The sequence below is a fragment of the Phalaenopsis equestris genome, unplaced genomic scaffold (assembly GCF_001263595.1).
Source record: "Phalaenopsis equestris unplaced genomic scaffold, ASM126359v1 Scaffold000190, whole genome shotgun sequence".
Taxonomy (NCBI): Eukaryota; Viridiplantae; Streptophyta; class Magnoliopsida; order Asparagales; family Orchidaceae; genus Phalaenopsis; species Phalaenopsis equestris.
Genome location: NW_018164632.1, coordinates 248,282 through 274,687, shown reverse-complemented (window position 1 = coordinate 274,687; position 26,406 = coordinate 248,282). Strand labels below are relative to the sequence as shown.

Here is a 26,406-nt window from a genome sequence, read left to right as displayed (position 1 = left end):
ACGAGTTAGATCTATTAGATCTTTAGCACAGTCATACTCATGTCAATCCCGATGACTTAACTAGTATTTCCCACTGGGATCAACCCAACAAGCAATGCTTGTTAAGGCATCGCGACCAACACGGGGTCACTCTCCTAACGAACCTGACTCGCTATCCATGCAAACAAGCAAATGCAAAAGCTAATGCAGGCAAATCAAAACATATAAGTAGTGATACAGAGTATGTCAGGAAGGCAGTGACTCGTAGGAATGGGCATGTCGTAGCAGCAGGGGCACGAGAAGAGGGTATACCGGTAAGTTAGTGACCCGAGGATGGGCATGATGTGACGCCAGCGGCCTAAAAAGGGGTGTACTGATAAGGTAGTGACCCGAGGATGGGCATGCCATTACTGTAGGGGCCCAAAAAGGGGGTGTACCAGTAAGGTAGTGACCCGAGGATATGGGGGGGTGTACCAGTAAGGTAGTGTCCCGAGGATATGGGCATGTCGTGGCGGCAGCGGCCTGAATAGAGGGTATGCCGGTAAGGTAATGACCCAAAGTTATGTCGGTAAGACAGTGATCCAGTGGTAGGCATGCCATAGCGGCAGGGGACCGAAAAGTGGGTATGCCGGTAAGGCAGTGACCCAAAAGAATGCAACTTAAGTAGACAATATCAATCATGCAGCAAACATATACATGCACATACACAACATACAAAGGAGCAACTGACAGGTCGATTGGGATGGAGCATCCGGTCAAACTAAAGTGTTGTGTCAACCGGGCCAAGGTAGTCGGTTGAAACACAAGTGACATGACTGGTTAGGAATAATCGCCAGAGGCATAAGTGGTGTCAGTGCAAGTGTAAGTGCAAGATACAAGGTGCAAATGCAAGTGCAACTGCGATATATGACATACAATATGTAACATGCAAGACATGTACATGCAAATTATGGGGTGCATATGACCACATACGATAGCGAGCCACGCTCGTACTAACGACCTCACCTAGAAAACCTAAGGTTTAAACCCTTAGATATGCGGCATCGCCGCCTCCAGCTTTGGTGTGGGAATGTGGGGACTTTTCTCCCCAGATCTCCAAAGGGAAAATTCTCCACGGCATCGCGAAATGTGCTAGTTACAAAGCTTTTCCCATTTCGTGAACTCCTCCAGAATTTACAAAATTAGCTAGCTACGAAGCTTCTCTTGCTTTGCCAAGTCCGACCCCCTAGCTTCTCCAAGTAAAGCTGGGGAAACCCAAAGCAAGGGGAGTGATGGACTCCGACCCATCGGTACTTGTGCTAAGGCTCACAACTAAAGGGAGACATTCGGCTCTACCGGAGGTGTTTGGTTACGCACAGGAAGTCCTAACCTAAGGGCTCGCTCTATGAATCTGACGATCAATCACATAAGTATGTTGACACACAGACCCATGCCGACGCACGCACCCCATGTGGGCGATCGAACCCACACGCCTAGATACCACTAAACTTAGGGCTAGTTAGGAGTTTAGGGGATCTTACAACCGCGAAGGTTGTGGATGCGTTCTCTTTGCTTCCTACAAGCCGTCGACGTCCAATCTTTGCTTCAGTGTATCCCACAATGAATCATGCAACGAGGAGAATAGGAGATAGTAATCAGTGAGGTCCGCTTTCCGGTGAATCTCGCAACTTCATGAAGGGTTCGATTGGGTTAAGATCTTGCTCAGATTCATTTCACAATACATAACACAAAGTGAGTGGGAGAACGCGATGTCACAAGCTCACCTTATCGTCCCCATCGGCGGGGAGATAAATACTGACTTATCGATGGTGTGCGCCGAAAGCGGAGGATATGCGGGAGAAAGCCCAAAAAATTGAAGTCTTTCCTCACCATTTTACTCTGGCAAAAAATACAACACCGGCAAGGCAAAAGCCTGCAAGATGAAGGAAGTCCAACGAGTTTGACAGGGTTAGCCGAGAAAAAGAAGAAGAAGAAGAAGGAAGAGAAAAAAAATAAAAAAATAAAAGAAAATTAAAAAAAATCGGAAGAAGGAGAAGAAGGAGAAGAAGGAGAAGAAGGAATAGAAGAAGAAGAAGAAGAAGAAGAAGAAGAAGAAGAAGGAAAAAAAGAAGGAGAATAAAAAACAAAAAAAAAAGGAGAAGAAGAAGAAGAAGAAGGAGAAGAAGAAAAAGGAGAAGAAGAAGAAGGAGAGAGGCGCGGCCGGTGGAGCAAGACCGACAACGAGCGGAGCCGGTGATGGAGGACTTCGCGAATCGATCGAGAGGGGAGAGAGAGAGGCGTTTAGCGATGGATATGGGAGAGGGAGTGGCGGTGAGGGGATGTGAAGGGAAGGATGGTTTGCGTTTTTTTTTTGGTTAGAATTTCTAAAAGGGTGGGTCTCAATTCTAGTTTTGTAAGATGTTTAATAAGAACTCCTAGAGCTAGATCCTAAGACTCTAAGGAAAAAGAAATGACCTAAAAAATGAGGTCAACAATTCTTTATCATATTGTAATGAATCTCATGCCTTCAAAATTGTTCTTATCGCCAAGTAAATGCCTTATATTAATGTTGAAATGCATATTCTTGGGTTTTTGTGGATGCAGAAGATGATATTATGCTACATTTAAAATTGAAATGATGCTCTTGATATTGTCAAGATGTCATCACTGAGATGCTTATATACCAGAAAGTTGAGATTACCCAAAGAATTCTAGAGAATTATTTTTAAGCTGCTGGACGTTGACCCATGCAAATGTACCTCAAGATACTACAAATTAGACCCAGTTGAAATCTATGCTAATAGAAGTCATCGGACACATCGCACAAAATTAATTAAATGCCTCCATCATAATCAAATTTGTTGAGCAGGTGCCTTTTTCATGAAATATGCTCTGTTCAAGCATTTAAAGTCTCAACAATACCATTAAAGCACTATCACAATTGATTTGAACAAACACAGCTGAAAGGGGGGCCAACGAACGAACGCGACTTTGGGAAGTCCAACCCAAAATACATCGCACAAATCAAACCTGTCAAAACATTGCTTGTTTTATAGAATGGACCTTTTGTTATGCCCATAGCATCAAAATAACCAAGACATGACTCATCTCATCTCTAAATTGCCTTTTGCACAAAATTGCACAACCATCACATGTTTAATGAAGCATATTGTTCTAATGAGTTTGAAACATTCATAGATATGTAGGAGGGATAGAAGCTCGAGTCATCACAATAGAAAATTTTAAAAAAAATTTACTCATGTGGGGCGACATCATGAAATCTGAGATGCACTAATGACAAATTTTATGAGAAATGAATTATGTATTAAAGAACTTAATAAAATTTAATTGCTTAAAAATTAAGCAACACTTGATTGTTTGTTTTATTTGATTATTATTATTATTATTATATAATGATTATTATTATTCAATTAACCTCTCCCCGCGCATTTTCGCCGAACACGTCATCGCGATAAAATGAATTTCTCCCTTAGGTAAAATTGACGTTTTGGACGCACCGGTGTGGTCCGTTTAGTCATCTGAGGTCGTTTGGACAGCTTTTTTTGATGATTTGATGAAAATGATATTTCACACATTTTTGACTCGCCTGCAGAATCGTGGTGCAACGAATGCCTTTTCCAAGTGGAATCGATGTTCCGGACCCACTCGCATGGTCCGTTTTTGGCGTTCGGGGTCATTCAGACCATTTTTTCGATTATCGAGTCAAAAAATGATAATCTTCATATTTTAAGCCTGCACGGGAAATCGTGGTGCAACGAGCGCCTTTTCCAAGTGGGATCGATGTTCTGAACTCACTCGGGTGGTCTGTTTCGGCGTTCGGGGCCATCTGAACAAGCTCGCTGGTACTCAGGTCAATTCGAGTTAAATTTGTGCGTGACGTGATAACTAATTTTCATCGATCATAGGTGGACACCCTACACCTATGATATCCAAAAATTGAAGCCAACAAAGGACCCCCAACAAGTGTGCTGCGCCATTGAGGCACAGTGCACTTGTTGGCAGCACCTCAATAGAAAACCTCTCCTAGTAGTTGAGGTGACATCCCAAGAGAAGGCTTAAAGAAAGCCTCAACCAAGACAGATAAACTGGACAAGGTGTGGTCGAGAGTGTGGCTAGTCAGTCAAAACCAGTCAACTACAAAAATAGGTTCAGAGGCCATAAAAGCATAACTTATAGAATAGGTTCAGAGGCCGTAAAGCATAACCTAAGATGGTGGTTCAAAGGCCATAAAGGCATAACCACGAGAATAGGTTCAGAGACCGAAAAGGCATAACCTAAGAAATAGGTTCAGATGTCATAAAGGCATAACCTAAGAGGGTGGTTCAGAGGTCGTAGAGGCATAACCACAGAAATAGGTTCAAAGGCCATAGAGGCATAACCTAGGAGGGTGGTTCAGAGGCCATAGAGACATAACCATGAAAATAGGTTCAGAGGCCATAAAGACAAAATCTAAGAGGGTGGTTTAGAGGCCATAAATGCATAACCACATAAATAAGTTCAGAGGCCATAAAAGCATAACCATAGAAAATAGGTTCAGAGGTCATAAAGGCATAACCTAGGAGGGTGGTTTTGAGGCCATAGAGACATAACCACAAAAATAGGTTCAGAGGCCATAAATGCATAACCTAGGAGGGTGGTTCAGAGGCCGTAAAGGCATAACCACAAAAATAGGTTCAGAGGCCGCAAAGGCATGATCTAATGGATCCCAGCCAGGCCAGATAAACTGGACATGGTTTGATTGAGGGAAAGTTTGCCTGACCATATTCGAAACGACACATCAATCTGTCTGGCCTTATTTGAAATAACAAAATCGATGGAAACCCCGTACCTGACCTCATTTGAAACGGTAGGGGAGAAGGCTTAATCATCTCGTGTGACCAAGTCTCCTGTTATGTTTCCCCTGAAAGAGACCACAATTGTGAGTCTAACTAATCTCCTTGAGACGAAACACTCATCACATTAATCATGTGGCTATAAAGCAAAACATATCCTGATCAGAGGTGGTGATCGAACCAGTGACTAAATAGTATGGCCGACCGAGAAGGATGGTTCAGAGGCCCTGAAAGCATAACCAAAGGGTGGGTTCAAAGGCCGTAGAGGCATGACCCATGGAACGTCTGAAGACGGAATACTCTCATAAATGAATTGGCCCAAAAGGGCATGTGGTTTGAGAAGCATTGAAGTATAAAGCTATAAGAATTCAAAGGTGTAAAAAAAAAAAAAGATATCCTCATAATAAAGCTGACTCTAAGGTTACATGGCTCAAGGAATATGGCTAGAAAGCCAAAAGCGTCTGAAGACAGATTGTTCTCATAACAGAGCTGGGACTCTAAGGTTAGATGGCTCGAGAAACGTGGCTATTAAGCCAAAAAGTGTCCAAAGATAAGACTCTCATACTGAGCAAACTACAATGTAGTCGAGCTCGAGTGACATCGAACATATTGCTATATAAAGCCGAAGACGCTCTACAAAACCCGACATGCCTCAAAACGAGGTCTTATCATCAAGGGTCAACCAAGTAAAGGCAATAGTTCCATTGATCTTTATCATCAAGGGTCAACCAAGTAAAGGCAATAGTTTCATTGATCTGAACATCAAATGATTAGGAAGGTATGTACCCCGATCAAAATATTCTAGGAGGTATATATCCTGACCAAGTATCAAATAAGGCAGAAAGTATGCATCCTGCTCGAATATCAAATGGTGTAGGAGGTATGTATCCTGACTGAGCATATAAAATAACGCAGGAGGTATGTATCCTGTTGAAATATCAAATGCACAATCATGCGACATAACAACCTGAGGTATCATACTCAAAGTGTAGTTGGACATCCAAGTAATCTGGCTAGATCGGTAGTAAAACCGATATAACATGTCATTCGATTTGGCGGACAAAATCAACCAAAGTAGTCAATAAGAAGACATGGTTATATGACCAAGATGGTCTAACTATAAGAGTGCTTCCACAAGCACTAACGAGACGACTCTCGCCAGGGATTGTCCCATTTAAAAATCCAATGTTTGCTAGGGAGTCAATTATTTCGAAGCAGACATGGGTCAGCTAGCTGACTGACACAACATGTCATTCAACAGGATGGATAAAACCAACCAAGCCAGTCAAAATATCATCGAGGTGGACTCAAAAGTCCAAATGTATGGTGCTTTAAGCAAGCACTAGCAAAGTAAATCTCGCTAAAAGGTCCCCTAGAATTAGCGAAGCAGCTATAGCAGGGGAGAGCTCAACGGATATTTTTAGTTAATAACTAAATAAGGCAATTCTCGTCAGGGAAAATACTGGGGTACACGCCAGACATCAAAAGTGGCTCTAACGAAGGACATGGATCAGACAGATAACAGACAAATTCTAGAACCGATATGATATGTCGCTCTGACAAGGCAATGAAAATTGACCTGTTCAGGATCATCGAAGAGAGTTGATGAATAGAACATACCAACCCTATAGGATACTGTTACCAGAGGTTTGATAGAATGAATTTTGCTGGGAAATTCCTGCAGTATCTAAGAATGTTTGGTCAAAACATAACTTTCCAACCACAAGGGTATGTTGCCCTCAGGCTGACCCAAAAAAACATCCCTCAAAGGGGAAAACACCATACTCATTTGAAGTGAGCGATAATTCGGACCCACACGGGGTGCTCAACCAAATAGAGGTGGCAAGGAATGGAGCATAGTTTCCCGCACAAAAAGGTATCAATCGAACTTGACCTTGGACAATTGAGACACTTATGAAGGGTTAGGTAAAATAGAGTGTACCAACCAACTGGTGTCTAGCCATAAGACACAAACTAAAACATATCCCATAAGAGGGAATACATCACACTCATCTAAAGTGAGTAAAACGAGCATGCCCGTAGAAAGGTGCTCAGTTCTTAGAAAGGTGCTCAGTTCTGACCCTATGTAGAATGGGTAACCGAATAAGAATGTTAGGAAAGTGCATGACTTTCCTACAATAAGGCAAATATCAATCGAAATTGACTTCCTTCAATTGGAGATATTGCAAAAGGTTAGCTAGACATCATTTGTTATACATGAAATGCTTAGTTATAAAGTTGAGCTTCAATCCTCTAAAAAGAGGGTATCTTCCAATCTCATTTATGACGAGTGGAACAGACGTATCTACCACGCTCTTTTATGATGGGTGGGACACGATCATTCGGACACGCTCAAAGAGAGCGACCAAAAAGAGAGGATAAGAGAAGTACTTGGTTTCTCTTACACTGATTACTAGTTGCATAAGCCGCCCGTAGGACTTCCACTTTTCCTGTTTGACAATTCAAAAATCAGTTTTAAGAGATGCTCAAGACCTCTCTTACGTGCAATGAAGCACAGAAAAGGTGGGGTACGATATGTCGTACAACATGTCCACAAAGAAGGCTAGTCGACTTCCAAAGGAAGGACTACTGAGACCCTAGGGTCAACGCATGAAGAGTAAAAAGTGGTGGGCAGAATCCTAGCCCAAAGGCAAGTCAACTTCCAAAGGAAGGACTGTAGGATCCATAGGGTTGACACATAAAGTGTAGAAGAAGGTGGGTGTACATTATGTTGTACAACATGCCCACAGAGCTATAGAGAGACTTCCATGCCACTCTTATTTTTTTTATTGACATATATATATATATATCTCCGACATAAGTCGTTATCAGGCATGATTTGGTGTGCATACCAAATCGAACTGGTATGAGGAGCTTTCTTGTAGGCATCTCATATTCATGACCAACTATACCATGCAAAGCATGATCTTTGCAAAATTCAGGCCCAAGTGAGATTTTCCTTAAGTACTCTTCCCTAGCCCCTTTCCTTTAATTCTTTTCACCCTTAGCCTAATAGGCCTCGTCATTCGTATTTGGGTGTCAAGGAAATATTTTCATTTTGGAGATGTCTTTAAATCCATTACTGATTTAGCAGTCATCCCAATGTCACTTAATAATTTTTTGAACCTCAATATTCTAAGGATCTTATCAGGAGTATTTTGAAATTAAAAAGTTCTTTATATTGAAACTTTTGATTTCCTGCTCACCTCAAGCTTCTTCTCAGGAGTGTTGGCAAAATTTCACTTTTTGAGGCCTTTTTGCACTTTTTTTTATTTTCCCTGAGAATTATTATATCTGGTGGAGCTTCTTTTGCAGTAAAGTAGTTCATATATCTGGTGGAGCTTCTTTTGTAATAAAGTAGTTCATTTTGACTCAAAATTCACCCAAATAAGATTCTTAAAATTTCATGATCCATTACTTGTTAAGCTTCCATTGGTCTAGCTGAATGGAAAAGTAAGAGATCTAAATAGTCTCTGAAACTACTAACATCTCAATAACACCCATCTAGTCATTTTGAGATGCTCTCAGGACTTAGGTGAAACTTCATTAAAGTAAGGGATTTAGTCGTCGTGACTTAGTTTGAATCCTCTAAACCATGAGGATTTGCAAATCCTAAGAAGGTGCATACATGGTCTGGCTTAATCTCATCCTAAGGATCTATCTTAGGTTCAACCTCAAGAATCGTTAAAGGTAAGTCCAATACAGGATCAATAGAGGGGCATGGTTCCTTTTAGAACCATCTCAACATCCTTCAAAAATTGGAGTCAGAGCATTAACAGATGCAGAGATATCTCGATCTGATAAGTAAGGTATAACCAGTAACGTCAGATATCGAGGTATAACGACGAGTCATGGACTGATTGTAGAGATAGAATGCTCTGATCAGTTCAACATGACTATCAACAAGGTGATAAAAAATCAACGAAGTCAAACAAAATATCCATGAAGTTGGATATAAGAGATGGATCAATCTCGCAATGATGCTTTCTCACCAAGAACAGACTAAAAGAGTCAATAACTTCTTAACAAGATGAGACACCAAATTCTAGTCAGGTTTAAGGCAGACTAACTAGATCAAATGCTAGACAAATAGAGTTGTCTTAGCAATAAAATACTCTTATCAAGAGCCTAGCCAAAAGAAAAGGAAACCCGACACAAATTGAATGAGACACTCTCAAACAGTCTGGGAGATATGTATCCTAGCTAAAACAAGGATTAATCAAGACTAAAAGAGTGGTCTACTTGATACAACATGTCATCAACAAGAGATTTTGGGGTGCCCCCCAATTGGAGTATATAACATCCATACTAGCCTTGTATAATAGGTGAAAAGAGGTAGGATAATTCACTTTAAAGCAAAGGCAAGTAAACCCCTCACCATCAAATGTAGAAAGTCATTCTACATGCAGCGTCGGGATATCAAGAGGCGTGGTGGCAGGAACTTGCCTAACGCACTAGGTATTCTTCAAAGTAGAGCAATCAAATTATGTCCTCAAATAAGGTGAGAATCAGCGGGGTGCATCCCGGACCTCCCTTTATCAAAATAGGACAAATTCATCTTTATCGATGAAAAGAAAGTCACAAAATTTTTTTTTCCTTATAGCTCATGAAAAGAGTAGGCACATCAAATGCGGGCAAAAGTCACTCCAACAGGATCATAGTAATACCTGACACAACATCTGGTACAGTGGCACTAAGTACCATACCAAGGGTCCCATGCAACACCTTGACTAGTCTCATGGCCTATAAAACAGATGACAGAAAGTGAATATCCCGGCCTCATAATGGACAGACGGGTGAACCTTGGTCTCCTACTACGAGATCCTATACGATAAGAAGAGTAAAGAAATTTTCATGGACATCTGAAGGATCCGGATAAGAAACTTCTTTCAAGGAAGAGGACCCAGCAAGGAAGAGGATCCAGTCCTCGTAGAGGGGAAAATGGAATCCCAGGACCTAGTCCTTGTAGAGGAGAAATTGGAATCCTAACTGGTATAGAGACCTGTAGCTAAGTATGTTGTTTTAATTGTAATGATCTGTTCTTATTCCTCTGGATGCCCTTGTCTACTGTAGGGACCAGACGAGACCTCAGAGAGGTTAGGACGGTCATCAAACCGGTGAAAATATTTTCTCTTAAAGAGGATGTTGCTCCTACAATCTTCTAATTCAGAGAACTTGTGGTAGCAACAACAACAAAATGTGAGAATAGCCTACATCCTGGGGCAGAACAAATCCCCCACATAATCCTGGCTAGAACATAGTTCACATTGTCATACATAGGAGAAAAATGACTCTCAGCTGACGGGATTTGAGCATCATCCTGTGTCAGAACTGAAAGGAGTTATGGCGGGGACATGGTCCACATTGCCAAAGGACAAAAAAGGTGATTTTTAGCCGACAGGACATAAGCATGATCCTGGGCTGAAACCGAAGAGATTTGGGTCGAACCAAAGAGAGTCATAGCGGTGGCAGACCGCACCGCCAAAGGACACTACCATAAAAAGGTAACTCTAGCTCACTTAGATAGTGCAACATCCACGGGGTGGACATCCTGGACATCCTCAAAACACGGAAGGACTACAAGAGAGGCCAAGAAAATAAGAAAGAGCGTTGTAGCGCATCGTCATCTGGTACCAGCCTCTTCCTAGAGGGAAAAGTAGCACCGATACACGCTATTATAACAAAAAGAGTGTCACATGTACAACTCCTCCTTTTCAAAGGAGAGCACACAACAAACATCCGGTGGGGATGTAATCGACACAACCGGGGACAGTAGCAAAAAGACTCACAATTCGGGGGCCAAAGGCACCTCCTAAACTGGAATCGGGATAGGTATATAAACCTGAAGCAAAATATGCTGCTAAATTTGCAACAATCTATTCCTAGTCCTCCTTGTCTTCCTACCTAATCATGGGACAGGTGGATCCTCAGGGGAACCAAAATGGAAGAAGAAAGCCGAGACAAAAGTTACCACGATGACAGTAGTGAAAAACATTTGAAAGAAACCCCCCCTGCCTATGGCAGGGAGATCAGTGAGAATACAGAGGGATGGGTTTAGAAAAGACCGTTAGGTGCTGCGACGCTTCGATATCTAGCATCGGCCTCTTTTTACAAAAGAAGCGAGCGTGACACCAGCCACTGCAACAAATACAACTCTGCCTTAAAAATGGGGGAGCTAATAGCACCTGCAAGGAAGATGGTAAGAAATCATTACTGCTTTTAAGGGGGAGGGCACAAAGAAAATGTCTCAGAGGCCGTAAGAATAACTCAAGATGCATGTCTCCCCTTTAAAGGGGAGGGCATAGAGTAAATGCTTGAAAGGGCGTAGAAACGACTCAATATGCACGTCTCCCCTTTTAAGGGGGAGTGCATAGAGCGAACGCCTCAGAGGGCTTAGGATCACGTAAGGTAATCCCACAGGGGTGCTCGAAGGAACTGAAGGTTATGACACCCTCAGGAGCAAAGAAAGCCTCTGGGCGAAGGGAAAGGGTTCCCCCGGCAGTAGCGATCATATCCATCTTCCTACTCTTCCGCGTAGTTGGGCAAAAAGGGACAATGATCGGAAACAGAAAAAGGTTATGAAACCAATCAAAAAAAATACAACGACATCGATGCATGCGATAATGCAGCAACTGAACTGTAGAGGGTGAGAAAGGGACAGAATGCACCGAGTTGCTACCCTAGCAACTGACACATGGACTGAAAACCAAGGTCTCACAAAAAAACTCAACTATGACACGAAGGAAGAGAACCAGGTCACGATAATATGAACAAAACTCCTAGTACGGTTAAAGGTTATAACCCTAAAAAGTGAAACTCCAAGTATGGAGAGAGAGACTCATCCCCAGCGGAGTCGTCAGATTTTGTTTCCGTTCATTTTTCTCTTTTTTAATTTAAAAGGAGTCACCAGCTTGTCGATCGTCGTATACTTCCCCCATTCGAATAAAACTCCCTCCCGAACCATATAAATGATCGAAGAAGAGAGGAACTGAATAAGAAGAGACATAATATAAAGAGACAAACAAGAGAAAAAGTAAAATGTGGAGAGTCTACGTGCAATAAACCTCGCAAGGATGGAGCACTAGACAACCACCTGTAAAGGAAACTATCATATGATTATAAGCTGGAGCTCTAAAAGGTGAGACTTATACCTGCCGAAGTGACAAAGATGCCTCAGGAAAGAAGAAAAAGTGAAAGTTCAGCTACAAAGCTGGAAACACTCTAAACAAAAGGACTTACACCCCTTCTGGGTCGAGGAGCCTTCTAACACTCTGGGCGCACTAGACAACCACCTGTAAAGGAAACTATCATATGATTATAAGCTGGAGCTCTAAAAGGTGAGACTTATACCTGCCGAAGTGACAAAGATGCCTCAGGAAAGAAGAAAAAGTGAAAGTTCAGCTACAAAGCTGGAAACACTCTAAACAAAAGGACTTACACCCCTTCTGGGTCGAGGAGCCTTCTAACACTCTGGGCGCACTAGACAACCACCTGTAAAGGAAACTATCATATGATTATAAGCTGGAGCTCTAAAAGGTGAGACTTATACCTGCCGAAGTGACAAAGATGCCTCAGGAAAGAAGAAAAAGTGAAAGTTCAGCTACAAAGCTGGAAACACTCTAAACAAAAGGACTTACACCCCTTCTGGGTCGAGGAGCCTTCTAACACTCTGGGCGCACTAGACAACCACCTGTAAAGGAAACTATCATATGATTATAAGCTGGAGCTCTAAAAGGTGAGACTTATACCTGCCGAAGTGACAAAGATGCCTCAGGAAAGAAGAAAAAGTGAAAGTTCAGCTACAAAGCTGGAAACACTCTAAACAAAAGGACTTACACCCCTTCTGGGTCGAGGAGCCTTCTAACACTCTGGGCGCACTAGACAACCACCTGTAAAGGAAACTATCATATGATTATAAGCTGGAGCTCTAAAAGGTGAGACTTATACCTGCCGAAGTGACAAAGATGCCTCAGGAAAGAAGAAAAAGTGAAAGTTCAGCTACAAAGCTGGAAACACTCTAAACAAAAGGACTTACACCCCTTCTGGGTCGAGGAGCCTTCTAACACTCTGGGCGCACTAGACAACCACCTGTAAAGGAAACTATCATATGATTATAAGCTGGAGCTCTAAAAGGTGAGACTTATACCTGCCGAAGTGACAAAGATGCCTCAGGAAAGAAGAAAAAGTGAAAGTTCAGCTACAAAGCTGGAAACACTCTAAACAAAAGGACTTACACCCCTTCTGGGTCGAGGAGCCTTCTAACACTCTGGGCGCACTAGACAACCACCTGTAAAGGAAACTATCATATGATTATAAGCTGGAGCTCTAAAAGGTGAGACTTATACCTGCCGAAGTGACAAAGATGCCTCAGGAAAGAAGAAAAAGTGAAAGTTCAGCTACAAAGCTGGAAACACTCTAAACAAAAGGACTTACACCCCTTCTGGGTCGAGGAGCCTTCTAACACTCTGGGCGCACTAGACAACCACCTGTAAAGGAAACTATCATATGATTATAAGCTGGAGCTCTAAAAGGTGAGACTTATACCTGCCGAAGTGACAAAGATGCCTCAGGAAAGAAGAAAAAGTGAAAGTTCAGCTACAAAGCTGGAAACACTCTAAACAAAAGGACTTACACCCCTTCTGGGTCGAGGAGCCTTCTAACACTCTGGGCGCACTAGACAACCACCTGTAAAGGAAACTATCATATGATTATAAGCTGGAGCTCTAAAAGGTGAGACTTATACCTGCCGAAGTGACAAAGATGCCTCAGGAAAGAAGAAAAAGTGAAAGTTCAGCTACAAAGCTGGAAACACTCTAAACAAAAGGACTTACACCCCTTCTGGGTCGAGGAGCCTTCTAACACTCTGGGCGCACTAGACAACCACCTGTAAAGGAAACTATCATATGATTATAAGCTGGAGCTCTAAAAGGTGAGACTTATACCTGCCGAAGTGACAAGGATGCCTCAGGAAAGAAGAAAAAGTGAAAGTTCAGCTACAAAGCTGGAAACACTCTAAACAAAAGGACTTACATCCCTTCTGGGTCGGAGAGCCTTCTAACACCCTTGGCGCACTAGACAACCACCTATATAAAAGTATGTTGAATAGTCAGGTTGAGAAAGCACGGGGATTCTTTTTCGGTTATGCAAATATGAGTGCAAATGTGCAATTATCTAAAGCAGTTTCAAGTATTGTGAAAACCCTATTACTATGTACAGGAAAGTAAAATTGTAATTTTTAAATCATGAATATTTTAATCATAAATTTTAATTTTCTTGAATATTTTATTTAGGAATTTATAGAATATTAAGAATTAAGTCCTAAAGAGCCTATATTTCATTGTGAAATCCCAGATAAATCGCAGAAAGAAACAGAGAAAACATATGCAAGTGCAGACATGCAACATGATAAAGAAAGCAAAACAAGTCAGATCAAAATAATAAATAGGCCGGTGCCTCATATCCCAGAAAAGAAAAAAAGGCGGTCGGACTCCGCATATACATGCCCGGTCCTAATCTTATACATTAATATAAAATGTAGAATTAAGATACGGGGCACGAGCATTTGCTCCTGGTCCCCTCCACGTGGTTTCTGTGCTAACGTCTCAGAACCCATGCCCGTATCTTATTTCAACTACGGGACTCCCCTAGACTCTAAAAATACATAGAGAAAAGAAAAAGACTCAATCCTGCATGAAAACAAGTGTTAGCGGGGAAACTCACATGCACATAACGTATCATGAGTCATGCCTTAAAAATGGGGGAGCTAATAGCACCTGCAAGGAAGATGGTAAGAAATCATTACTGCTCACCCAAACAAGATCGAGCAGAGGCACCTTAAACCAATATCCGCAAAAGAAGTATCTACATAAACTACCCATAACCAGAGTGTTAGGTGTATGTACCTGTTCTTGGTCAAGAGCACTCTCAGAGGAACGTGTTCCTACTGTTTAATTACATCTTGGGGGAAACCCAAGAATACTCTCGATAAAAGGAGTTTCGCTTCATATTATGTTAGACCTGGGGTATAAACAATCAAAGGAAGGTTATTCCATGTTGGAATAGTCCCAGTGCTTCATCATGATGCTTCAAAGCTCATGCTAAGCAATCGAACAGAGAGTGAGTCTCTCACGTCCCAAATGGGTAGTGGCTAATCAGTACACGGGGCGCACGAACTAACCTAAATCATCTTGACTGGGATATCCCAACACGTCAGAGCACGTCTGGTCCATAAGGGCAGAGGACAAATCGTTGTATCCTAAATGGACAGGTGAGATCAGTCAAGTCAAGGAGCGATAGGGCTCAAAAGGGCTCAACAAAAGGGACGGTAGAGTGATCTTAAAAGGTAGAGATAACTGGGTCGGGGTACCACGGACCCGTCATCCACAGCTACTAGAACCCTAAGTCTACCTGGTCGTGAAGGTAGTCGACCCAACACGTCCTGAGATCCCCGGTCAACAATTCGTGAATTGCATCCTAAGTCGGCAACAATTCCCAGAAAAGAAAAAAAGGCGGTCGGACTCCGCATATACATGCCCGGTCCTAATCTTATACATTAATATAAAATGTAGAATTAAGATACGGGGCACGAGCATTTGCTCCTGGTCCCCTCCACGTGGTTTTTGTGCTAACGTCTCAGAACCCTATAAAGTAGGCATGACTCCCTGCAGAAGAACGCCCTAACACACTACCATAATATGCAACTTGCAGTCACATCACAAACATAATGTAAATGAAAGATATCTGACCGTATGAAAATAGGCATGGCTCCCTGCAGAAGAACGCCTTAACACACTACCATTCATATGCAACATGCAGTCACATCACATGCATAATGCAAAAGAAAGATATCTGGCTAGGGCAAACAATCCAACAGAGAACAATAACCAAGTATTAAAAAGACTACCTAGCACCCTAAGTCTTAGCCTAGCACATCATCTAACAGATGGTGCGTTAACCTAGTATTTAAGTGAGGGGTAAGTCTAGGTATAGTATGACTTTGACGGGGTCATCATATCGGCCCCATCCTAAAGATCTAAAAGATCTAAAGAGTGTTACGAAGAATAGTGACACGAGTTAAATCTATTAGATCTTTAGCACAGTCATACTCGTGTCAATCTCGATGACTTAACTCGCATTGCTCACTGGGATCAACCCAGCAAGCAATGTTTGTTAAGACATCACGACCAACACGGAGTCAATCTCCTAATGAACCTGGCTCGCTATCCATGCAAACATGCTAATGCTAATGCAAGCAAATCAAAACATAAATAATAATAATAATAATAATATTATTATTATTATTATTATTGTTATTATATAATAATAATAATTATTATTCAATTAACCTCTCCCCGCGCATTTTCGCCGAACACGTCATCACGATAAAAAGAACGTCTCCCTTAGCTAAAATTGACGTTCTGGACGCACCAGTGTGGTCCGTTTAGTCGTCCGGGGGTCATTTGGACCGCTTTTTTAATGATTTGACGAAAATGATAATTCGCACATTTTTGGCCCGCCTGCGGAATCGTGGTGCAACGAGCCCCTTTTCCAAGTGGAATCGATGTTCTGAACTCACTAGTGTGGTCCGTTTTGGCGTTTGGTGTCATTCATACCACTTTTTCGACTATCAAGTCAAAAAAATGATAATCTGTATATTTTAATTCCGCACGCGAAATTCTGGTGTAACGAGCGTCTTTTCCAAGTGGAATCGATGTTCTGAACTCACTCGGGTGGTCCTTTCGGCGTTCGGGGCCATCTGAACAAGCTCGCTGGTACTCAGGTCAATTCGAGTCAAATTTGTGCGTGATGCGATAACTAATTTTCGTCGATTACAGGTGGACACCCTACACCTATGATATCCAAAAATTGATGCCAACAGCTCCATTAACCCAATTTACTCCATTTGACTCTAAATTTCCTCCATTTTTGCTTTATTTGGTTCAGTTGCATAACATATAATACCAGTAATAAAAAATACAAAAAATATATTCTTTTAAAGTGCAATATCACTAAAAAATAAGCATTACGTGCATATAAAAATTGGTACATTTTTAGGCATGTCAGAGTGCATAACAGAAATGAAAGAATTTAGTAAAATACTAGTTTTTTATTTCAAATAATTAAAAGTGGCTTCCAAAGTAAACTCTCATTAGGACGGCCAAAAGAGCTTGTTGTTCGTAAGCAACTCATGTTCGACTCATTAAGTAGCTTGTAATCAATTCATTCGTTAAGCAACTGAGCGAAACATGACCAATTTTTTCTTAGCTCTATTTATAAAAGAGCCGAACACAAATAGAGATTTATTTGTTCGTATTTGGCTTTTTTTTGACTCAAAATAATTAAATAATTAAATAATAATATATAAAAATTAACATAATGAAACTTTTTATATGACATAAAAGATTTGTTTTATTTAAATATAAAAAAGAAAATTTAAATGTTAAATATGTAAGTCATAAGAATTTTGGTACTTAAGTAAATGCCCATTAAAGTGATATTACATATATAAATATATAAGACTTGGGTGGTAGGTATGTAAAACCCTCTAATTTTTTCCCAAAAGGTGCTTAGCTTTTTTCCATAAGGTGGCACACCCCTGAAAGGAAAATATTTTCATACGGAATACGCACGCAGCTCTGCATGCGTAATAACTTCTCAATAACCTCAAATTCGGGGTTATTGAAGGATTATTGGAATGTTATTCGGGTATTAATTCCAATAACCTTCCAATAATCTTCGTGGGTTCCATTTCGATGTTATTCATATATTATTTTGGTGGTATTGTGGAGTTAATGGAGTACACATGCAGAGATGTGTGCTTATTCCGTATTGAAACATTTCCCCTGTTGAGAGGTGTTAATGCACAAGAATTGGTGTTAGGCAAGTAAATGCGCATCTTTTTTAGTTCCACATAAGTTGGAGTAAAAATGGTATGCATCTGTAGCACTCAATATGAGGAAATCCAACCTCCAAACTTGCGAAGTGGAAATGTAAATATTTTGCTAAAAAAGTTTTAATTTTTTTTAATTTTAATTTTACTAACCAAAAACACTTTTCTCAATACAAATTCAACCCGATTACAAATAAATCCTTTTGGGAGCTGCGTCGAACATAATTATAAATAATAATTGATTTAAAGGAGTAAAATATCAAAAAAAATTGAAATTATTACATATCGAGCATATGTAGCATTACGTGCATACTCTAATAATATGCCGTCATGTGTGCTATAACGACCCACCTCCTGCGGAGATTATTAAAGTGAAACTATAAAAATTATTGGGAAGTTATTGAAACATTAATTCTAATAACGCCAGAATAACCTCTCAATAATCTTTCAATAAACTTTCGAGTTTTACTCCACAATAATCTCATAATAACATCCTGATAATAAACTCATAATAACACCACAATAAACTCTCAAAATTTTCTCAAATTTACTTCAATAAACTCCCAATTGCCGCATATTAGACCAACTCGTCTAACTCGTGAGACGAAAGTTTTCCGGCCTCGACACGTACGCAGCATCGAGGGTATTGTATGAGCGATAGGCGCGCTGGGGAAAAATTTCGGTTACTCTCTTTGTGACGGTTTCCCTTGACTGGTATCAGACTGCTTCGCTTTTGCTCGGACCAGCGGATTAAGCCCTAATTGAATGAGAAAGAACCCCGATTTTTGCTGAATCCTACGCAGGCCATGTGTTTCCGGCGAGAGCAGGGATAGTCCCCTATATGGTTTATTTTACCGTGTATTCTTGCCTCGGTCTATGTGAGATGAAGAGTCTGCTGGAGAGGACGAAAGTCGTGCTGCGGCACTTGCCGGCGTCGTTTAGTGAGCCGGCTCTTATGGAGCAGATCGACGGAAAGTTTTCCGGAAGGTACAAGTGGTTTTGCTTCCGTCTGGTGAAGGACAGGTTGGGAATTTTTTCTGTTAAACTACGACCCTTGATCATGATCAATAAGACAACCTAGCTCATTACGTATTGCTTCCTGTTGTTATTTTCTTGATCGGTAGTTCAATTTCAATGTAGGTTTTTCTATTTACCGTTGATATTGTGTTGTAATGCCTGCAATGCTTATTGCAGCCAAAAGAATCAACGATATTCTCGAGCTTACATTGATTTCAAGAACCCTGAAGATGTCTTTGATTTTGCCGAGTTCTTTGATGGACATGTATTTGTTAACGAAAAAGGTGAGTTTTTCCTGTACATTCTATTTCAGTGTGCATTTTTTGCCCATTTTGTTTGTTTTTTTTTGGTGAACTTACCTTGATCTACACAAAATCCATCAGCTGTTACATGTTTAGCCTTAAACACAGCCTTGAAGAGCCGAAGTAATGTAGAGTATAGGGGATAAGATCAAACTATGAAGATTCTTGAGGGTCGTTTAACTGACTAACATATATAAGATTAAGCTAGCAATCTCTTTTAAGGGTTGGATCTGACTTGCAGGGCTAGGATATCCAGGTTGTTAATTCACTGTGTTATGTTCTTGAGTGGATATCACAGATTGATTTATGTAGCCATTCTGGGCACTAACTATTTCATAATCCACCAGAGCAAAACATGCATGCTTACATGCACACTCAACAATAACAACAACAAAAACAACAAGCCTTTATCCCACCACTTGGGTTGGCTGCATAAATCTTTTTTTTTCATTGTGCCTTGTTGTGCATCATATTTTCATTTATTTCCAATAAATTAAGATATTTCTTTATATCACATTAACAAGTTTTTTTAGGTCCACCTATACCTTTTTTGAACACAAGTCGATTCTAAAACATTTACTCTTCTAACTAAGGGTCTGTTTGGGGCAGCTGCAGCTTATCCAACTTATCCAGATAAGTAGCTTATCCTGATAATTTATTGATCAGCAACTGGTCCGGATAAGCTGACTGACTGTTTGGTTTGAGCGTTTGGAAAACAACTGATTCTGAATGAATGCTTATTTTGCCCCTGTTATGGATAAACTGCTTAGCTGTTTAGTTTGTGTGTTTGGAAGACAACTTATTTGCAACTTTTTCTGGATAAATAACCAATGTGGCACGCAACAATTGTGTTGTTCAAAACAAAATGACAATAACTACACATTAGATATTTCAGAACAAATAAATTTTTTTCATAACAGTACAAAAATGACATACGCCTTACCTAATAATTTGGAAGAAATCGTTAATAATTTATGAACATTAGCAAATGTTATTAATTATATTAACCTGTCATTCATACCACAAATTTTTAAGGCCTCATAGAAAATGTTATGAAATTTGCCAAAAGATTAGGCTAATTAAACTAAAATTTTCTTATAAAAAAGCAAAGGATCACGCGGAAAAAAGTAAAGAAAAACTAAAGAAAGCAAGTGAAAAATAACAGAAGCAAAGTAATCACTTACTCCGTCCGTAAGAGAGTGTTGTATTGTTGGGGCAGAAGCAAATGGGATCAGTCGACTTTGACGAATTATAACCACAAACCCCGCCTGAATCAATGCATACCTGTCGGCGCTTAAAAGGGGGAAAAGAGAAAGTTTTTTAAAAGCCCGCACTCCACTTCAATCCAAAACCCTTCTGCAATGCCTCCCCAAACTTGGCCATGCTGTTATTCAACGGCGCAGTCGCCATTTGATTCGTCGGCACCGCCGCTTTCAATTGACATACCCCCAACAAATCCAGCAGAAATGATGACGACCCCGTGTCCAACTTATAATACGAGCACAACCCAATGAGATCATTAAAGCACAAGATCTCCGCTAAGCCAGCAAGCGGAATACCGCAGTTGATATAGACCGTCAAGTTGAGATCGAGATTGGCAAATTCGAAGAGTTGGAATTGATGCTGGTGTTTTTAAAGGTATGCAGGCAAGGATTGCCCTGGAAATCGGAGTCAGTGCCGAAGAAGCAGTGCTGAAGAAGGAGTGCCAAAGATGCAGGGAGCGGCTCTGCGAGCTTCTTTTAGTCCCAAATCGCAAACGACGGGAGAAGGAAGAAGCAATGCCGAATCTGGGAGGGGGTAGTAGAGTAATTCATAACTAAACACGACCCGTAGGGATGATCCAACAGGTGACGTTATTCGTAAAATAGAAACAACGATTTCAAAAACGTGGTTCAAACGTGCAAAACAAATGGAAGGACGGTGTTTTGAAAACGTCGTTCGCTGTTTTAAGCTGCTCCAAACGGGCCCTAAATCATTAGATGGTTAACTTTTAATGTGACCAAACCATCTAAGACGATTTTCTCTAATCTTGTCTGCCACTAGAGCTATCCCAATCCTTTCATAGATACATTCGTTTTCCATTTTGTCTCTAATTTTCAAGCCACTCATCTACCTAAGCATTCTCATCTTAGCAACAATAACTTAGTTTTATGATTGTCTTTTATAGGAATTCAATGCATTGCCTCGACATTTGCATCAGGCAAATCTTTTACCTGGTACCATAATGATGCCTTAGCAAATCAAACTCTTGAGCTTGCAAGGCACATGCTTAGGGATCCACTTTTGGTGTTAATCTTTAATAAACAAACGCTACGAATAATGATTGAAATTAGGTATTCGGTTTTTCAATCAATCTAAAGTTGAGCTTGGGACCAATATGGGGCTTGCTTTGTGTATCGGCAACAGCATTTGGTTGTATTCCTACTTTTTTAGGTGGAGTTTAATGGAAGGTGAGCTAGCTAAGTCTTGCTTAGGCTTGAAAATCCTATCAAATTTGTGAAGGCGATAAAATTTCCTAAAAATATTTCAGATGCTTATCCAATTTGAGCATAATGCTTATCTTGAAGCCTTTTTATAATCTATGTCGGCATTATTGATGAATGATTACATACTTAAATTTATGAAATTATAGTTGTCAAACACTTAACTTGAATTAATTGCTTAAAGTATTACTAACGTTCTTATAACTATTACTTGTTAGTAGAAGGATTCATAAAATAATACATTCAACTTTTAGTTGTTAAATTAATAGTTTTAAAATTCCTACTTAGTTGTCTTACTGTCTTGTATTCTTGGCCTTAACTTTTGTTTAAGCTGTACCTAATTTACCAATAAGAGACTTGTTAACAATTTTAATGGGCACAAGTTTGGAAGTTCTATCGTTAATTATGAACATGAAACAGTAGCTTAATATCAATATGGTTAACAGTTTCAACCGACGGAGACTTAATTATGAAATAATCATTAACAATTAAAGTTTGTCATTGTGATATTAATTATTTTGTTGGTGTCAATGTCGAGTGATGATGTTACATAAGGGGTTGGATGAATTGGTGCTTTCAATTTTCACTTTGACAAATTAAAACGTGCTGTTTGTAAGCTGAAGAGAAGATGAGGTAACTTGTAAATGTGCTAATCAAATCAATAAAAACAACTATGCAAGGAAGGAACATGGATTCTAATATCTAGAGTCCTATTTAAAGTTGGGGAAATTCAAAATAACTTTTGTGCTTTTATAACCAACAAGAACTATCTAATTTTAGTTTACAAAAACAAAGTATTTCTAAAGGCATATGGCCATTTGGAATAACTTTTAAATTTTTTTCTTTTGATTTGATTTGAAACAAAACATATTTGACATGTTTGATTAAGATATTGTTGTTTTTAAAAACACTCAAAATATCTAAAATTTATTGTGTTTTAAAAATTTTGTTATTTTGTTTATTTATTTTTAGCAAAAAATAAAAAATACATCAAACAAACATATTTAAAAAAAAAGAAAAGGAAAAATAAAAAAATAAAGTGATAACATACAAGCTCTTAGCAAAACAAATTTAAAATCTTGTTTTGTAATTTAAACTCAAAACTTTTTATCAAAATGAAAATTGAAATCAAAGCTAATTGTGATCATAAAACCTATAATGCTCATCCTAAAACCTATAACTATCATCCTACAACTCTTCCAACACTTGCAAATGATTTGGCAAAGCAGAACTCATACACTTTGGAAGAAAAAATGAATTCAATCTTCAAAAATTGAAAGAAGGGTTTAACTCTGAGAGTTTTTGGAAAGAAGTGAATTAATTCCTTTTTTTAGCATTAGATTTTTCTTCTCTTTAGAGTAAGACACATGCTATAGTGCTTAGAGTTCATTTTAGGAATTAGAATGTTTGTTAGAGATATATGCAATGGTGCTTGTTAATTTTTGGTGGCAGAAAATAACATTTTAAACTTAATTGATCCAATATGTGCTGTTGGGTCTTGAGAGAAGAGCTATTAGGTTTCAAAATGTGTTCTAGATTTTGTTCTTGTCGAGATTTTGATGTGAAGAGTTGGTAAATTTTATGACTTCAATCACTTGCGGTTGTTGAAGGTGTAGAGCAATGGCATGATATTTAAATAGTTAGAAGTGCGTTTTTTCTTTTTCTAGTTAATGATTTAACGCTAAAATCATAATATATAATACCCCTTGCGCTAAAAAGCATTTTAAATATAATGGTGATCAAATTAAAGTTTTATTTGAATGTATAAGCTAATTACCTAAAAAAATTTGAAGTACCATAGAAATTCAATTTTACATAAATAATTTAAACGTCACACAAAATGAGTTCTCATTTTGGTAATTGTGCTCTCAAAATTCAAAGTTATTCAAGTAAAAACCATTATTTTTGGCTATTTTTGAATCAATAAAATACTGTTTTGATTGTGAGATTAGGCCAAAAGTGCAAGTTATAATCTATGACCTCTAAAGACTCACATGACTCCTAATAACCTTCAAACTAGTTGTTGTAGATCCATTTAGCTCTAAAGAACTTCATTTGACATGCTTGAGCTTGCTTCATGACTTTCACCGTGGTCCAAGTGATATAGCTTTTGTGTTAAGTTCTTTGCAAAGTAAACAATTCAATTCTATTGTCATTTTCTGAAATTAATTACTAGATGCATCATCAAAATATAATCGTACGCTATTATCAAAATTATGGCCATCTAATTTGAGGCTTATGGGGTAAAAAATCCGATATTATTTACAAATATGTGATAAAATGCCATAAAAACTAACAGTTCCATGTCAAACATGTTTTTTAGTTAAGTAGGGTAATATTTAGTCATTTTACAAAAATATTTTTGTTACTCCTAAACTTATTACATTTATCGTGTTGAAGGTCTTATTTTTGTTTCCATTAGAACCTTAATTTATTCAAGCATTAAACTTTGACAACATTAATAATTCTGCTTGTCCATCATTTAATTTTTAAGCATAATAATGTGTTTGGCATTTTCTTTTGAACTAATATGTATAAATGCGGTTGAATATAAGAGATGGTTTGACCCTCTAGTTTGTCACATTGTCTGCTAGATTTAAAATGTATTATTCATAATTGAATTTTTTATACTTTTTTATTTTAAAATTTCTCAAAGTCTCTTCAATAGTTTTTTCGGCATGATTATGCAAAATATCTGCTTAACCCTTACGCCATTGTCATTTTGCAATGTGGAGTATTAAAATAGCATGTGCTATTTATGCCATACACGGGCAATAACACATATTGTATAGCCCTTTTAGCATTACTATTTTAATATTTTGGGTTATAAATTAACATTACATTATTATTTATTATTATTAGTTTTATTTAATTTTTAGTTTCTATTACGTCCTATCTCCTCTTGTCGCATGCTTGGCTTCCTCTTTAGTGTATTGATTATGATTATGAAATTTAATAACTTAGCATTTTTAATAATTTCTAGTTGTTGCTTTATAGAAATGGAGAAGTATGATGGATTATAATCGCTTCAAAATTTTAGTTTTTGTAAAATATTATTGGGCTTTGATTCAAATATATATAATCATATGGACATTGTTGCCTTTTTATTTTTAAATAAAATAAATGAAGGTAATGAGTTATTAATGGAAAAAATTAGATGTCGAGCTAGATGAAGATAATGAACTATTTATTGGTAAGGAAAATTTGAGCTGCAATATTATTGTGAATACAACCTGTGTTATGAAAGTAACTATAATATTTGAGAGTCATCTAAAGGCAAAAAAAAAAAAAAAAAATAAAATATTTGAGAGTCATTAAAAGAAAAAAAAAAAAAAAAAAAAACTTTATCCAAGCTTAACATTATTGTCATTAACTATGAAATTGATGGTGTGATGAAGAAAATTATGATTTACCATATAATGATTATTTTGATGAAGAAAGTGAGGATTTTTTATTTGTCATAATGTTGATATTTCTCAATGTGAGTAGTATAGTTTTTAAAAAATATTATACTCGTAAAACTTGTAATTTTTTTATTTTTAAGTGCTTGAGGTGTTGAAAATTTGAGCATCACCTTGGTTGTTTTTATTATTATGATGGTTTGTTTTTCATAAATAAATATTTATATTTAGTTCCATTTTATTTCATAATTTTTTAATATTTAACCTCGCATTTACCATAATGCATATTGTGCTATGCACCATGACTCCTTGATAACTTTTGTGCTATGATGCATTATTTATTGATAAGCATGCTCCCCTCTTATTGCATCCATAGACAAATCCAATATGGTTATTCCATAATAAATGGTTGAATCCTTTACTAGTCCATAAATTATGTTGCATAGGCTCAAATTTGCATTCCTAACAAAATTATCCTCCCACTCCACTATGTGTTCTAGTTGAGGATTTGTAATTTTATTCAAGTTACAAACTATTTTGTTTCACGTGCTCTGGGTAGAGTGTGTTTTGAAGTTCTAGAAGTTAGCATTAAAATAATGCTTGACTAATAAAATAATAAGATATTTAAACCCCAATTAGGGTTTTAAGAGATTTATTGTGTAAGTTAAACATTCATAAATTGCTAAATCTAGCCACTTGTTTAGAATAATCTTGGCAATAATTTTCTTGTAAATACTTAAAAAGAATAATTTAACTTATTTTAACACTAATAAATGGGAAAAAAACTAGGTGAGCTTGGTTGAGTTTGGTCAATAATTTTTTTGGCATATCCTAACGTGAATGTGGACATGTTGAATTTTTGGCCATTGGAATGGCTTTAGGATGGGTGGAAATTACTGTTGATCAACTTTTGTATTGCACTTGTCTTAAAACAAATCTGGTAAGAAAAATGATTCCATCTCAATTTTTTTTAGGGATAATTGAATGTAGTTATTTCTCCTTATATTTGACTGATGATTGCCATTTCAATTTACATCTAAAAAATTATGCCATGTAAAATGCTCACTACATGTCCCAAATATCTCTGATTCCATTGGATCATTTTGTTCCCCCTTCGATTGCTAGCTCATTGCTCCAATGCCATATTTGAGCGCAACGGAATACTAAGGGGCATTCGGTTTGCTGAAAGTGAAATGCAATGTAAAATGTTTACTGATTACTATGATTACAATGTATTTGAAATATTATGGAGCTGTTTGGTTCACTGTAAAATACATGTAAGGCATTATATTTTTTTGTTTGGTTTGAATTAGATTGAAAAAAATGTATTTTAAAATATATTTTTTTGTTCGGTAGCAATGGGGGGCTGGTGGGTGTCAAACAGACGAGTGGCGGGAGGAGTCGGCGGTTGCTAATTTTCGGCTGCGATGGATGGCTGGCGCTGGCGAACTGTCAGCTGCGGCGGACGACCGACTGCGACGGCGGGGGGGCTGTGGCAAACAA

At 38.5% G+C, this 26,406-nt stretch overlaps 1 protein-coding gene across 5 annotated transcripts in view; it reads left to right on the top strand.

The window, feature by feature from the left end:
• The first annotated feature begins 18,289 nt into the window (after window positions 1-18,289).
• Window positions 18,290-26,406, top strand: part of LOC110022429 (regulator of nonsense transcripts UPF3-like) — a 69,959-nt gene continuing 61,842 nt past the window's right edge. For all 5 annotated transcript variants that reach the window (XM_020721364.1, XM_020721362.1, XM_020721361.1 and 2 more), the window contains exons 1-2: window positions 18,290-18,723; window positions 18,895-19,001. In XM_020721364.1, the coding sequence (XP_020577023.1) occupies window positions 18,542-18,723; window positions 18,895-19,001 (289 nt within the window). In that variant the 5' untranslated portion in view covers window positions 18,290-18,541. The remainder of the gene's footprint in view (window positions 18,724-18,894; window positions 19,002-26,406) is intronic.